Source organism: Gopherus flavomarginatus, chromosome 9, assembly GCF_025201925.1.
Source record: "Gopherus flavomarginatus isolate rGopFla2 chromosome 9, rGopFla2.mat.asm, whole genome shotgun sequence".
NCBI lineage: Eukaryota > Metazoa > Chordata > Testudines > Testudinidae > Gopherus > Gopherus flavomarginatus.
In genome coordinates this window covers 84,671,709-84,688,624 of record NC_066625.1, presented here as the reverse complement: position 1 = coordinate 84,688,624, position 16,916 = coordinate 84,671,709, and the positions used below count along the sequence as shown (strand labels likewise).

At 41.3% G+C, this 16,916-nt stretch overlaps 1 protein-coding gene across 3 annotated transcripts in view; it reads left to right on the top strand.

Moving 5' to 3' along the window:
• Positions 1-16,916, top strand: part of CERS3 (ceramide synthase 3) — a 61,446-nt gene that overhangs the window by 27,943 nt on the left and 16,587 nt on the right. For 2 of the 3 annotated variants that reach the window (XM_050967156.1, XM_050967157.1), the window contains 8 exons: positions 512-630; positions 3,572-3,629; positions 4,641-4,691; positions 5,192-5,284; positions 6,497-6,625; positions 7,902-8,008; positions 8,992-9,148; positions 16,688-16,735. In XM_050967156.1, coding sequence (XP_050823113.1) covers positions 512-630; positions 3,572-3,629; positions 4,641-4,691; positions 5,192-5,284; positions 6,497-6,625; positions 7,902-8,008; positions 8,992-9,148; positions 16,688-16,735 — 762 coding nt within the window. The remainder of the gene's footprint in view (positions 1-511; positions 631-3,571; positions 3,630-4,640; positions 4,692-5,191; positions 5,285-6,496; positions 6,626-7,901; positions 8,009-8,991; positions 9,149-16,687; positions 16,736-16,916) is intronic. The other variant, XM_050967158.1, reaches the window with a different exon arrangement.

The following is a 16,916-nucleotide window of genomic DNA, read 5'->3' as shown; positions in this document are numbered from 1 at the left end:
AATATAATAACCAGTTGTCATTGGCTAAAGCCACTTTGTGGCTTCTATAGTGTCAATGAGTAACTTACATGGCACTATACCAAATCCTCCCCACTCAAATCTCTCATTCATAGCCGTAAATGCTGCAATGATGAAAAACAAATGTTAACTTCTTGAATCCTCTGAGGCGAACAGAAAGACAATTGTTCTACTTCTAGGCCTGTAAATCTCACATCTGCTTCATTTACATGCATGAGACCTAAGGAGCTTGCATCATAAAACTGCACAATATGTCCATGGCGAGGGGCGAATCAGTGTCCTTTTTACAGAGAATAGCTGACAGATAACATGTCAATGATGAATGTTCAAGAATTAGATCCAAAAGCTATCAGGCAAACTGCAAATAGATCACATTCATGGTTTGGTTTTTTAAAAATTGACTGACCTGCCTATTTCAGGACGTTGTTCTTTAAAATACAAAGTCGGCGGAGATGTAACTTTTTGCCACTGACACACTTCTCTTCTTTTGCAGTCTGAGATTCAAGGCCTGGCCAAAAAGTGTAACTGGACAGTTCATTTGGTGGAAAAATGGTTTAGGAGACGGCGAAATCTTGAGCTCCCAACGATGCTTCGGAAATTCCAGGAAGCTTGGTAGGAAGAGAAAACTACCTTTATTGTGGGCCTGCATATTTCAAAAGGGGCTACTAATTTTAGGTGCCTAACTTGAGTTCCCGTTAAGTGGGCTCACTTACTTCAGCTGCCTAGAGCTTTTTGGCCTCTATGGTATGACAACCAGAGCCCCTCTAAACATCCTCATTTTACAAGTGGGGACACTGAGGCACAGGAAAGTGAAGGGACTTAACCAAGGCCCCACTGCAGGAAAATGGTAGAGCAGATAAAATCACCATGGTCCTTTTCTTTTGCCTGATGCCAGGGATTCCCAAGCCCATATTGTTGGGAATAGCCCAATTATTTTTGCTGTCTTGCCAGTTAGTGAAAGAACCATCATAAGGATTCGCATTATAATGAGTGCTATGTAAGATCTAAATCCTGCCTGCCATGTTCCACTAACTGGAGTGGGTTTCCAGGCAAGATTTAGGGACACTTTTGAATTTTAAAAATAATGATATGATAGAATGTTGCATCTTTGTTGCATTCCAGTATTCATTTATTTTTATAAAAAAAAAATCCCAATTCTGTAGGTCCCATGTTTCACAATGGATGGGATGAAAACTTGTTTGGTTGTGACACTAAATTCTGGACTCCTCTCGCTCAAATAAATCATCTTATTGATGTGCTATTTAATATGGATATGCATGTGTTTTCAGTCCCATTTAATATCAGTTCACTTAATAGATAATATTTTTATGACTGAATCTTTACTGAAATGTTTAGCAAATAGTATGTACCATAACATGAAAAAAGAATAATTTTAAAAAAATGAAGTTCTTTCTCTTTCTTATCAGGTGTTTTTTTTTAAGTTTGCAAGTAAATGGATATCCTCTGTTCATCTGTCTCCAGTTTAGTGGGCTGATGTTTTACTTCAGCAGTTACTCTTCTTTCTTGAAGCAGCTTAGAATTTGTCCTGGCATCTCACTGAAATCTTCTTTTTTATTCTTCATTGTGCTTGATATTCATAAAACGCAGCTACAGCACTTGCTGTCAATGGAAGCTTACAGAGAATAGGAACAAACTTTTGTTTGCAAACCGTGTGGGCTGAAAGAGAAGGTCTTGTTAGTCCTTGTTCAAATGTGTATTTGTGCTGCTATTGTGAAAGCCATTTTTGGGTTTAGGGGTCATATCAGGGAGCAGAAACAGCAGCCTGTGAATTAAGTGACCAGTGATACAGCATGAATACTGGATACTCATGGAGAACAGCTTCTGACCATAAACTGAAATATGGTCACAAAAATGTTAATCAGCAACAAAACCTGTGTGCATATAATTCCAAGACAGACAAAGCATTTCAGAGTGAGATTTTGTTTGCACTTGTCCGCTTGTCTAAACTTTTACTGCCTTAACTATGCTAGCATAATTAAAGTGATCAAAACTCCTAGTGTGGATGCACATATACTAGTCTAAAGTGCTCATAGCAGTATTGCTTAAACTGGTTTAGGGGAACCAAAATAATCTATGCCTCTATTAGGCAGCTTTATGGCTACATAACTGCATTCATATCAGGGATTTTACTGGCATAACTATTTTGGCAAAATGAATAATTATGCTGGCAAAACTTTACTAGTATAGATAAGTCTAAGTGATATAGGAATATAAATCCCATTGTCTTTCATTAGAACCTGTGAGTGAGCTTTGCTTTGGGTCCTGGGATTTGTTCAAATTACAAATTCACAGCAAAACACAGGTCCCAGTCCTGCAAAGACTTACATGTGAGCTGTCCTACTGAAGCCAGTGGGACTGTTTACATGCATAAACACATGCATAAATCGTTGCAGGGTTAGAGTCTAAGAGCTCAATCCTGCAAGGTGCTGAACACTCTGGCCCTGATCCAGGAAGGCATTTAAGCACATGCTTAACTTTAAGCACAGGAATAGGCCCATTGAAGTCAACAGGATTATTCACATACTTAAAGTTAAGCTCTGGCTTCACAGGATTAGGTATCTGCACCTTGCATGATTAGGCCTGCAATGGGCTGAAAACTGGGGTGGGGGGTGAAATCTGCACGAACCCCTACAAACTGCATGTGCTGGCTAAGACGTTGATCTGCTCATTGGCTCCACCTGTGATGCTGGCTTTGAGTCAGGTCAGTGCAAGACAAGGTGGGGCTGCCTTTGTTCATACATGCTCTCTTGGGTTACAACTCTTTCATCTTGTCTCAGATGCTAATTTACGTGAATTCGTGTTAGCAGAAGACTATAGTCATCTTCTCTGTATCTGTCTATGGGTTAGTTCTAGTGTAGGCAGCTTCCTTGTCAGGGCTGTATCTTGTCTTGTCTTCTTCAGCATGTCAAATCTGCTTGGTCATTCAGCAGCTCTGTTTCTTAAGAGAGCATTATGAAACACGGTTAATTAAGAAAATGTTCTCACCAGATTTTGTCTCGTGTCTGTCTCTACTCCCACCCCTACTTCAAATGTGACTATCTGGCAATAGGAGAGAGAGACTATGCAATGGGAAGTGTCGGGGAAACTTAACATAAGATGGTGCTACCAGCCTCGCCTATAACATACATACCGGTAAATCAAATTGCCATTTGCTATGGATGTTCATTGTCTTTCACACGGAAAAATATTAATACATTCTGTAAAGGCCATCAGAAGAGAGGGGTTACTTTAGACAATCATAACAGAAAAATGTGCACATTCCTTAGCCATATTGTGGTTCTCTAAATCCCTACACCTAGTTAATAACGATTAGCCAATCCAAAAGAGAGAGATTTGCATAATGGAGACTGAGAAATAATCATATGGTGATTGGTAGACACAACCAAGGAGAGGATAAAGCTGTATATTTTGTGTCTAAGTAATTGTGCAGTCTCCAGCCACACTGATTGGTAGCCACAATTCCCTTTCTGCATAATGTCTATGCAGGAGCAATCACTGTTCTGATTTTCCTGTTTTTGTTCTTGTTTTGCAGTTGGCGATTTTCATTTTATCTCGCATCATCCATTGCTGGATTTATATTTCTATATGATGTAAGTTAATTTGGGGGAGATTTTCAATTCTTGTCACACTTTTAACAAAATAAGGGCACAATCCCAAGGCCTTTGCCGTCAGTGGATGATTTCCCATTGACTTCAATGGGCTTTGGATTCAGACCATAATGCTGTTTTATAAAGTATTACAATCTAAATTACATCCTAGTCTTCTCACCCAGATTTTATTTACATTTAAACTTACTATTATTCTTTCTCAATAAAATGTAATTTTACATCTAACCAGCATTTTAAGGAAGAATTGCAAAAGTTATTATTGTCAGGCAGTGTTGCGTTATTTAATAGTTGAGTGGGTGATGGTTTTACAATGTACCTTGTGGACTTCATGTAACGTGATCATATTTTCAAAATAAAAAACCATGAGACTTTTGTTGTAACTTTTTTAGAGTCACATTCAGACAAAAAACAAAAGGCCACTTTTTTTTTTAAATGTTCACTGGGGTTACTATTGTCAATACTCAACATCAATATGTGTGTTCTTGTTGGAGCAGAGGATTTTTCCCTGTAAGCTAATGACCTGAATGAGTTTCTCAGGAAACACTGAACAGATGTCATTAACATTTATTTTGAGCGAAAGAACTGCTTTGATGGTTTAGGTGCTCATTTGGCTTTTTTCTTCACTCCAAGCACTGTTCATCTTGCTGAATGCTTGTTCTGCTGGAAAGATTGTGCCTGATAAAGACAGTACAAATTCTAATCACTGTAGCAATGTATCTTGAACAAACTGAACTTATAAAAGAAATCCAGTGTCTTGAATGATAAAATGGAAAAATGAAATATTTCAGGTGCCCCAAAAGTCTCCCGAGACATTTGGTACATCATATGAAGAACTGGGACTGGCACGTGATTGCTTTAGAGTACAGTTGATAGAGAAAATTATAGTATGAAAATATAACTGATAATCCTGCTTCAACCTAAAGTTACTTTTTAAATATTTCTGAGCTAAGATTGACTAGCTGCTCATTTTTTGTATGGTTCTGTCTTCCCCAGAAACCTTGGTTTTATGATATATGGCAAGTGTGGGTTGGCTATCCATTTCAGGTGAGCTCTTCAGAACTGTTGCATTGATCAACATGTTATTTTTGTTGTTTTCCCCAGTGGAGGAAATGGCCCTTTCACAGTTTAGATAGATGCATAGGCTTTTAATATAAATAAACTACTTCAGTTTCAGTTATCAGATGTGTGGATATGTTAATATTTTAATTTGTAAATAATAATGATGGACTTGATTTATTTTCACTGCTTTTGTAAGTAAATGCAGGTGCACCCTGCATATGAAGCAGGTCACTGACGGAGAAGGCATACTAGAATCTGGAAGCGGAGCAGCTGAAGTAACTGGGAGTTTTGCCTGAATAAAGGCTGAAAGATTTGGCTCTCAGAATGTTTTGTTCCTTAATAAAGCTCAGAACATGATTTCAGTTTTCAAACTCAGATTAAGCAGAAGAGCAAAAGAGTGTAAATAAGTCCATGGTATTTTGTACTCATCTGTTGCAATGCATTGAAATGACTAGAGAAAAAAATGGATATTTTCTTCTTTACAGTCCTTGCTATCATCCCAATATTGGTACTACATGGCCGAGATTAGTTTTTATTGGTCTCTGTTGTTTACCCTTGGTACTGACACCAAAAGGAAGGCAAGTATTTACAGTTATTTGCAAGCAAAGTCTTTGATTCTCTTATGAGTGATACTCTTCTGTTAAGACAACACTGTGGCAGGTGCTGAAATTATCAGGGTTTGAACCTTCAAGTCAGTAGCTATTTGCTGAATATGATATGGCCAGGATGTTCCCAGCCAACCCTTTCCCCTATAACAATGAGTGGTGGGAGAAGGGGTGAGTGATATCTCACCCCAAAATAATTGGTCTGTGTAACCAGGAGTAAACCTCACCTCTTTAATATTCTCTGTGTGTGGGTAGGAGGCAGGGAGAAGGGGCCAGGAGTGTATCTCTCACCCCTGTAATAATTGTGTGTGTACTAAGAGGTATCTCTTGCCCCTGCAATAAACTAACATCACAGTTATATCAAATCCAGCAAATGGGATGAAGGGCTGTGGGGGGACTAAAAAGCTTGGTCCTTCCACTCTCAGACCACAGGCTTCTGCCACCTGAGCTGAAGGAGAATTCCCATACTTGGCAACAGTAGCAGGTCATATAGCCTCTCCATGGGGTCAGCCACTGGAGCAGGGTTTCTCAACCCATGAGTCGGGTTGCCAGAATGTTTCAAAGAGTCACACAACAGCTCCTATACCACGGGGCTGGCTGGGCTCGCCTCCCTGCTCCAGATATTGCAGCCTCTGAGGTTCCAACACCAATCAGGTTTAGCCCAGCCATCATGATTACGGGAGCCCAGGTAGGCCAAATTTGAGTGAGTGGCACTGTAACCCCATGAGCCAGGTCATAACTCCACTCACAGATTTGTTCCAGTCAGGACAGTGGGGCCAAACCTGAATGATACTGTAACTCCAGAGGTTGCGATGCCCAGATTGGAGAGCCAAGCCCAGCCAGCACAGGAGCTGCAGGAGATGCAACTGCAGGGTGAGTGCCAGGCAGGATCCAACCCCTCCAGTGGGCAGGATCTGAACGAAACCACTTCAGAGCCTCCACCCCAAGCTATAAACATTTACAAATTGGCCCTGAGCCCAAAAAGGTTGAGAACCACTGAGGAGAGGACAGCACCACTCTAGAACTTGTACACACAAAGCCAGTACATTGCACACTATCTCTGCTTCCGTTGCAACCTCTAATTTAGTAGCCAGCTAGTGCTTGCTGTGCTGCTTCAATTGTTAAATGTCTGTTTTGGAAAGTAATGGTGTTTGCTTTAAGTTTTATTTTGTATTTTATTCGTAGGACTTTATGGCCCATGTCATTCACCATTTGGCAGCCATTGTTTTGATGGCCTGTTCTTGGTGTGGCAATTACGTTCGTATTGGGACCTTAGTGATGATTGTACATGATACTGCAGACTTCTGGCTTGAGGTAAACCTCACAGTTAATTTCTATTGCTCAGGTTTTGTTCAGTGGCAGGTTTTTTCCCCTCTTTTTCCCCCTTGTGTCCCCATTACAAAATGTTTTTATAGATTTGTAAGGCCAAGAGGACCATTAGGTCACCTAGTCTGACCTCTTGTCATTGAATAACTTTGGGCAGTTGAAAACAGACAGGAAGAGAAGTCCTGCAGTGTGAAATTGGGGCTAGAATTTCAGCTGTGCACCTTGATTGTTCTTCTTTTGCAGTTAAAATGAGACAAAATAGGCCAACCTATGGGTGGTTTGTAGCGATAGGCAAATCATAAGAGGTTTGGTCTGGATGAGCATCTGAAACATTATCCAGACTCGCTTCGCTTCTTAGGCATTTACATCTATGGCCTGACCCTTAACGCTCTCTGAGTGTGGCACTTCTGTTGAGTTCCACGAGATGAACCTTGCCCCTCTGCAGCGGGGCCAACACAAAGTGGTGCGTACGTCAGTGGAGTTACTCTAGATTTACACCAGTGTTACTGAGAGCAGAGTATGGCCCATGAACTTTTGTCCACACTTCGAAACAGCCCTGACTCAGTCATTTGGGGCCAGTAATTGGGGTAGTTGCACTGGTGATGACCGTCTAAGCGTAGACCAGCATCTGCTGTGGCTTTACGAATGAGACAATTCTCAGTTAACTGAATCAGTGAAAACCTCATTGTGAGAGACGCAGGCTTGACCAATACACTGGGGATTGAACCAGGGACTTCCAGAGCTAAAAGCATGAGCCTCTAGAGTTTGAATTAAAGAGCCAAGCTGGAACAGACTCATATCCTCTGTGGATCAGGCACCGAGGGAGACACATCAACATGCCCTTATCTGCATGTAAGAGGTCAGCTCTGGTGATTGCTAGCCACTGATGGCTGAATCCGGGCTATTCCTGAGTGTGTAGCAGGGCCTAAGTCTCCCCTCTCCTCCCTGACTGCAGCCCCTTTAAAGCTGTTGCAAACCTGGGGAATGGAAGGTCTTGCTAACTAACTTAATGTTCTTATCAGAGAGCTGTTGTAAGGCCTTTCACATCGGGTCCTTTCCTCTGACATGAAAGGAGTGCTATCAACATGGAATATGTTTTGTTGTTGTTTTATCAAGTAACATTGAAATGGTTGCTATTTTTTGCCAAAGTGGATGGGAATTCTCTTTAATCTAAATCCTTAATTATAAGACCTTTAAATAGGAGCTATTTCTGAGGCTAATAAATGTCTCTGAACATGTTTGGTTGGTTTTTATTCAATTTCAGTCAGCCAAAATGTTTAATTACGCTCACTGGGAAAAAACCTGCAATGTTCTCTTCATCATCTTCTCTGTCGTGTTCTTCATCACAAGGATTATCCTTTTCCCGTTTTGGTAAGTAACATTTGGTTCAGTCACAACTCCTGTTTCATTTTCTTTTCAGAAGGAGGTTGGTTAAGGTATGGAGGAAAAGGAAAAGGAACTGGCTGTGTTATGGCTTCAGAAGAAGATCTGTTATTATTTTTCAGAGGTCAGATTAGCAGCCATTACATGATAAATACAATGGGGATAATACTTAATCTTGGCTCATTGAAATTCTTAAGATGTGCAGCGTAGCTTGAGTTTACTACAATGGATTTTATGTAGCATTTTTCAGGGACAGAAGCTGGTTATATTAATAATATGCCTGATGTTGATTGTCCAACCCTTTCTTAATTCTCTGTCACTTTCTGTATTTCCAAAATGCCCCTATCCTTTTTTCTTCCTGTTTTTTTTGTTTGTTTTTGGTTTTTTTAATTAACTGCACAGTGGTCTTCAGTCATTTTGCTTTATGGAGTCTTATGTCATCGCTCTTAAGTTTGGAAACAGTTAATGAAGCAACTGAAGAGTATAAAACAAAACCAGACAACCAAGCTATGAAATTGAAGATGAGGCTTAAGAAAAAATAAACACATGAATTAATTAACAAAGAGCCAATTCCTAAATTCCTTCAGCATTTCACTGGAATAAGGATTTCAGGATTGGACCTAGAGAATGGAGGGAATTAGCACTGAAAATGGTGTAGAAAATCTTTTGAGTAGCAATATATGTATCCTACATACACTTTCCTGTTTGGAGATAATGGAATTTTTTTAACCATATTTAAACTATTTTCATGCAACTCTCAAAATGCTTAGCTTTGGAAGACTATTTTAATGGCATACTGTACATTCCAGTAGAGTCAAGATTTGTTATTGAATGTTTAATCTTTGCAGTTTTAAATATTTTGAGTATATAGCAAGGTGATAAAGCTAATCAATTTAAAATAAAAAAAATCTAAATATCTCAGGCATGCACCAGGGGTTCCTTGTTTTGTAACAATTGCCTTTATTTTTCAGGATTTTACGTGGCACATTATATCTGCCTTCATATTACTCCTCAACAATGGTCATAGCGTATTTCATCTTCAATGGGCCGCTTCTAATTCTGCAAGGGCTCCATCTATACTGGGGCTACTTTGTTCTCAAAATTTTGAATAAATTCCTGTTCCTAAAGGTAAGTTATTCAGGTTTCTGCCGAAAGATGTGGGAAACCTCAAATACTGAATTGTATCTTTTGATAGAGTTGCACAAAGATTCTTTCTTTTTCCTTCACCTGTTAGGACCAGATTTTCAATGAGGCACTTAAATAAGGGAAAGATTTTTCAGAAGCTGCGTAGCATCCAGCAGCTCCTATTGACACACCCATGGTTGGATTTTTATATGACCTCAGTTCCTCGTGCCTTGAGCCCTTTTGGAAATCTGGCCCCTCATTTGATGCTTACAAGGGAGCTGAGCCTTCTTGAAAATCTGGGCCCAAAGCAGAGCTTTTTTGGAAAATGTGGCACCTGTGTAAGAAATTATTACCTGGCTTATGAAAATGAGCAGGTCAACCATCTAAAGAATGAGAGGAAAGGAGAGGAATCAAATCTTTCAATGCCATATCAAGGTAAATAAGACAACCTGCAACCAAAGTTCTACATGAGTGTCTAACTCTGAGCTCCAGTGCTTGCATCTGCTATCCTTACCCATTATAATCTTGGATATTAGAAAAAAAAATAGGATGACCAGATAGCAAGTGTAAAAAATCGGGACAGGGGATGAGGGTAATAGGTGCCCACATAAGAAAAGGCTCCCAAAATCGGGACTTCCCCTATAAAATAGGGACATCTGGTCACCCTAAAAAAAAAAAAAGATATTGCCTTATATCATGAGACAGTAAAACCTTGTCTTTGCAACACCCAAGAGACCAACAAGAATAATTTGCCTGGTGGAAATATGCTTGACTAAAAGTTGAACAAACATCTACTGTAAAGGCAGCCCTCTATATCCAGATCAGTATTAACAGCCAGACCTTAAACTGGTGTAAATTGATGTAGCTCCATTGAAGCCCATAATGCTACACCAATTTACACCAGTCAAAGCCCTTAGAGTGTAATTGCTTATGAAGATAAAAAAGTTTGCCATTTCCTAAGTTATTTTTCCCTGGCTCTGTTCATTTGTAGTTTTAAATATTGTTCCATGAGACGTAGACATATAAATGGTGACGTATATTTTGCTGTTAATACACTTCAGCCTAGAGCCATAGAATGAGTGTCCAGATAAGGACTGAATGCTGTGGTGCAGTTGGCTGCATTGCACATTTCTAAAATGAAATACAGTGGACTCTCTTGTAGCAATGTCATTCTCTCCTTTCCCCCCATCCCCCCGAGACACTTTATTCTAAACTGAAGCTCATTTTAACTAGAACTGTGAAGCGCATTGGAACACTTTGGAAGTTTCCTTCTATTTGGAGTTTCATTACGGAGTTCATTATAGGTGAAGTTCACCCGTCGGCAGCACACCAACAGAAGACTAGTGCACCATTTAAGGCTATAAATTAGTTCCACTATGAATGGAGGGCTCCTATATGAAACTGACAGCAAAGACCATTTTGCGAGGAGCCTTGTACCATTTGAACGCCTAATGGAGTAGCTGCTGTAGTGAACTGTGCAATCTTTTCACTGTAGCCTAGGCAGGGACAAAAGCAGCGTTTAGAAAAAGGATCTCAGAAGAAACGTTTAACATTCTGCTAATTAAGCCCATGCCACTCTATTGAAACTAGTGAGTTTTTCTGAGGCTCCAAATTATGTAACTTAAAAAGGGCTAACAAGCTCAGTTATCCCAAACAGTTAATGATGTGGAACATCTTAGGAGAATAGAAATATTCCATTCTATTATTTTTTGTATTATTTTACTTAGAATAGAAAGGTGTAACTATGCCATGAATTGCACCCTGGAAATAACTAGTCAAGCACTGTACACAGGCACAGATCTTAATTAAGAAAGATGCAGAAAACAAATTCCTTGTAAATCAGGAAAATGTAGATGCCTGGAATGGAATTCTGAGTGAAAATGAAAAGTCAGAGCTGGTTTATATAATCTGAGAGGCCCTGGGCAGGAAATGAGTCTACCACCATCCGGCACTGAACGTTGTGCGTTCCTTCTACGGGGGCGTTGAAGTAAAGGAGGAAGAGGGTGAAAAGCACGGCTTTCCGTTTGCTATTAAAATCTGCTCTCCCTGTGTTGGGTAGCATTTTGGCACAGCTCCCCCTTCCTGGTTGGCTGGTGCCATGGGAGGGCTCTGCTGGAATGCCCTCATGGACTAGAGCGATGAGGGCAGTGTAAGACTCTTTACAGAATAGAAGAGCTCCCGATTTACTTAACTGCTTATGTCTCTGTGAGGAACAGAAGTGGTTTATTGTAAGTAACCACTGCCCAGGATTAGCCATCGTAAGCAATAGAAAGGGGTCAAGCTGGCATCCTCGTGGTGGATTTTGGATTCCTTACACAGCCCTGTGAAAAGGCTGTGTCCAACAGCACTTTTTTACAGTGGCAGCAGCCGCAGCGCTAGTCCTTGTCCAGCCCAGATGACTTCAGCTGGCTTGCATATGGAGCCTGTTTTCCACAGCAGTGGCAAACTTGGCTGTGAAATCAACTTGGGCCTCCAAAGATGCAAAGCCAACTTTGAATAGAATGCTGTTTGCAAGGCAGCATCGTGAAGGAAAAGCCACTTATAGAAGGGGCTAATACTGTTTTTATAACACATTTATTATATACATATGCAGTGCCAATAGCTGTTGCTATTTTAGTGGAGTACCAGCAAACCATCACCTTTGCATTAGCAAAGGTTTTAGTTTCTCTGCCCAAAATGAAGGGAATTCATTCAGAAAACAGGCCATTTTTGACATTTTTTTTAAAGCAACAGCTTAAATGCTTAGAATGGAAAAACTAGGTCACTTTTGAACTGAGAAGAAGCTGTTGATGATCATCAACTGCTTAGGGCCAGATCCTCCGGTGGGTGCTCAGCATACTTGAAGCACAAAATGTTTCTAAATTACCTTTGCATCCCCTGTGACCTGACCAGTTCTGTGTGGGCTGGATCCCCAGTGAAAATTATAGCAGCTCCACAGTCAACAGCTCCAAGGTTCTGTTCCAGGAGCCAGGAATCTACCTACCTTGCTTAGGTCCTCATGACCCCCATTACCAGAGTGTCTGAGCCACTTCACGATCTTTAATGGAGTTATCCTCACAATTCCACTCTGAGCTAGGGAAGTGCTATTATCCTAACTTTGCAGATGGCAAACTAAAGGACAGAACGGCTATGCGACATGCCCAAGGTCAGACAGGAAGTCTGTGGCAGAGCAGGAAACAGAAACTAGTTCTTCTGAGTCCCAGGTTAGCCTCTAAATGCTGAAGAAAACCTTCCTCTGGGTTGGAATGGCAAGGAGACCCTGTTCCCACTCCCTTTTCCCTGGCCATAACCTCTGTGCTGGCAGCCAAGTGAACGGTGTAGGGAACCACTGCACTACCTAAGGAACCTTGGGTAGGAAGAATCCTCCAATGGCTGGTGTGTTGAGGTACTTTGCCCTGGTCAGAGCAAAGCAGAGAATCTGGTGCATACATAATCTCTCTCTATCCCTATGGGCAAGAATTTAAAGGAACAGAGCAATTGCATTTCTCAGACAAACTCTATTTTTATTTTAGTGAAACACAAAAATATTTCATAGTATCATAGAAGATTAGGGTTGGAAGAGACCTCAGGAGGTCATTTAGTTCAACCCCCTGCTCAAAGCAGGACCAACACCAACTAAATCATCCCAGCCAGGGCTTTGTCAAGCTGGGCCTTAAAACCTCTAAGGATGGAGATTCCACCACCTCGATAGGAAACTCATTCCAGTGCTTCGCCACCCTCCTAGTGAAATAGTTTTTCCTAATATCCAACCTGGACCTCCCCTACTGCAACTTGAGACCATTGCTCCTTGTTCTGTCATCTGCCACCACTGAGAACAGCCTAGCTCAATCCTCTTTGGAACCCCGCTTCAGGTAGTTGAAGGCTGCTATCAAATCCCCTCACCCCATTCTTCTCTTCTGCAGACTAAACAATCTCAGTTCCCTCAGCCTCTCCTCGTAAGTCATGTGCTCCAGCCCCCTAATCATTTTCGTTGCCCTCCACTGGATTCTCTCCAATTTGTCCACATCCCTTCTGTATTGGAGGACCAAAACTGGACATAATACTCCAGATGTGACCTCACCAGTGCTGAATAGAGGGGAATAATCACTTCCCTCAATCTTCTGGCAACGCTCCTACTATTGCAACCCAATATGCCATTAACCTTCTTGGCCACAAGGCCACACTGTTGACTCATATCCAGTGTCTTGTCCACTGTAATCCCCAGGTCCTTTTCTGCAGAACTGCCGCTTAGCCAGTCGGTCCCCAGCCTGTGGCAGTGCATGAGATTCTTCCATCCTAAGTGCAGGACTCTGCGCTTGTCCTTGTTGAACCTCATCAGATTTCTTTTGGCCCAATCCTCCAAATTGTCTAGGTCACTCTGGACCCTATCCCTACCCTCCAGTATATGTAACTTTCTCCCCAGTTTAGTGTCACCCATGAACTTGCAATCCATCTCATCATCCAGATTATTGATGAAGATGTTGCACAAAACTGGCCCCAGGACTGACCCCCGGGGCACTCCTCTTGATTCCGGCTGCCAACTATACATCAAGCCATTGATTGCTACCGGTTGAGCCCAACGATCTACTCAGCTTTCTATCCACCTTATAGTCCATTCATCCAATCCATACTGTTTTAACTTGCTGGCAAGAATACTATGGGAGACCGTATCAAAAGCTTTGAATAAAATACCTTAGACCTGCTACCTTATTCACACAGCTTCCAGGCACTACTTGTGGAAAAAAGGACTACTCTCACAAGTAAAGCCTTGCAAGGTCAGACGCGCAGCCATTTATCTTGGGTAACTTTTGTTGTAAACTTTTTTTCCCAGGGTAACTTCTTTTCCGTTTAGGTCAGGGAATTGAAATACAGAACTGCTGGCCACCATCTTGCTGTCCAGTGGCTTTTGTTGCTAGTGAGTTTCTGTAATATTGCCCAGTTACATGGTTAAATTATCCACTTGCATCAGGTTTCAAACACCACTGAAACATGTCTAGTCATCATGTCAGCATATATGAGACTATTTTAGCAAAACTGGGAGGGAAAAGCACCTAGAGAAGCACGTACGTATGCACTGATCTAGAATATCATACCAGGAAAACGCCATGGAGATTAAACATGTTGTTCCCAGCATCAGAAAAAGAGTAGCCTCTTCATTCACTCAAGATGATTTGCCACTGTACACAAAATTTCAGTGTGCTGCCCTACTCATAGGCCTATGACAGCAGATTTGACCTGGCTGCTACTCTGTCATAACAGAGGGGCAGCTAGGCACACAGGTTCACAGCACCACTCGTTTGGCCCTATAGCCCTTACATGGTAAGAAATGGAAAGTGGGGAGAAAGTTGCTGTCCTGTGCAGCTGCCTAGTCTGCCTGTGGGTAGACTGGCCTCTGAGCGAGTGACAGCAACATACAGTCACAGCATTGTGGCAGATGAAGTTGTAAAGTATGTGTTGAAACCAGAATAGACTGAGTTGAGGTCTTAAGACAATAGTGCTTTAAATCCTGAAAATATGTGTTGTTAGCAGACAATGGGAGGAGACTCCAGATGAGTCAGCTGGCTAAGGGCCTGATACAAGGCTCATCAAAGACAGAAGGTAATGGGTGGCCTTTCAAAGGGCATTGCGTCAGGTCCTTGGTGTGATCAGAAATTATTTTTCAAACTCTTGTAGCTTTCTTAATTTTTAATATGTTGCCTTCCAGCTAAGCAAAGTGCTCACTCCTAGTTAGGGTTCATGTTGGCAGCCATTACCAACAGTTACTTTCCCTACACATAGAGTAGAAAATAACTGTTGTTTCTCACACACAAAGGTCATCCTTTAAAACGTGGCCGTTTCCTTAAATAATACTACTTCCATATTTGCAAAATCCGCTAGGTATTTTGTGATGGACCAGTGGTTTTTGCCTCTTCCATCTCAGATGTAAGCATCCTGGACTACATCCTTATTCAGTGTTTACTCATTCCTTACTCAGACAAAATCCCAGTGTCGAGTTCTCTTGGATGAAGATTAAGCACAAATCAGACTAAATATAAGAACAGCCATACTGGGTCAGACCAATGGTCCATCCAGCTCCAGTATCCTGTTTCTGATAGTGTCCAGCAGCAGAGCTTCAGGGGCAGTGTACAGAACAGGGCCATTTTGGAGAGCTCTCTACCCCTGTCTTCCCTTCCTGGCTTCTGGCAGTCAGAGTTTTAAGGCCACCCTGAGCATGGGGTTGCATCCCTGGCCCTGAATTAATTAGTACTGTTTGATTTTCTTTAGGAAATTTTTTGGTATGGTATCTGAAGATGGGCATGGGGAGGTTGGTGTGCTGGTAATTAACCGATAGATCTTTCTTATAGATTTTCAAATTACCCAGTGTTTGGGTGTGAGTCAGCTACAGTTTTTCTGGGAGCTTTCCATCATGTAACAGTCAACTCCGAATTGTCCCCCTTTCCTTTGGGGCCAAGGCTTTTTTTTATAGTCTGAAGATAAGGAGCAGCCAGCCAGGTCAGAGGGAGGCTCATATTCCCTATAAAGGGAAATGAGTTCCTGTACGTGCCTTTCTCTCATCTGCTGTGTTTCCCATTCTGTTTACAAAAGTCTAGTTAAGACCCAAGGCCTGGCCACAGGTTTCATCTTACAGGATTGTCAAATTCACCTGCAGAGGAAAAAGAGAGGAAAATGTAAATAATCAGCCTGGTTGCAGGCCCAATTGGTGTTTGCCACGGCTATGGATGATGATCTTTTACTAGTTGGTACACCTGTTTTAGGCAATAACAATGTGGTTGCATGTTGTGTTTCTCTGGGAGAAAGCTTATTGCTAATGAGTAGGATAGGATGCTCTGCACCATCTGATACCCAGGTCTGCCCTGTCCCCATGCCTTCCTTAGAGCACATAATCCTTGTCATGGCTCCCTAACACAGTGCTCCACAAACTGCATCATTTGAAAGATGTTTGAATCCCCATCACCAGAATCTATAAGCACTTACATGGGAAGAAAATTTCTGATAGTTGAGGGCTCTTTATCTAGCAGACAAAGGCATAAAAAAAGATCCCAAGGCTGGAAGATGAAGTGAGAGAAATTCAGACTAGAAATGAAGCATGACTTTTTTTTTTTTTAAAGTGAGGGTAAGTAACCTATAGAATAATTTACCTAGGGTTGTGGCAGATTCTCCATCATTTGAAGTTTCTCAAGAAAGCCTGGATGTCTTTCTAAAAGATATGCTCTGAGTCAGCTGCAAGGTATTGGGGCTGGATTTGGAACCCATTTGGTGAAATTCTATAGCTTGTGTTATGTAAGAAGTCATGCTAGATGCTCAGAATGGTTCCTTCTGCATTAACAACTGCATTACCTTGTCGTTTTAATAGCTTTTGGGGGGGAGCAGCAGTCAAAGAGAACTTTTAATACAAACCTTCTGTGGCAAAAGAAAAAACAAACCGTATTTCTATGCTTAGCAATAGCTGTTTTCAAAGCTGCCTTTAACATACTGATTGCAACAGTTGTATTCCTGTAGCATATCTTGGACTTGGGTTATTGTCAATGATGTTCTAGCTATAGCTGAGATTATGCTTTTCAGGTATTCAGGACATCTACACCTGCTTGGGCTAAAAGTGATGGCAAAAAAGTAAGTTACAAGCATTTACTCTGAGTGCTTCCTCAAGAAATGGTCCAAATTTGTCTGGTGTCCTTTGAAATCTGTCTGAATCTCTTTGTTAAACCAGATCTTTATATAATGACCCTTTCCCAACTGCTGTATCAGCTCTTCTGTTCTGGGTTTCAGATAATGATCTAATCGGGATAGCTCA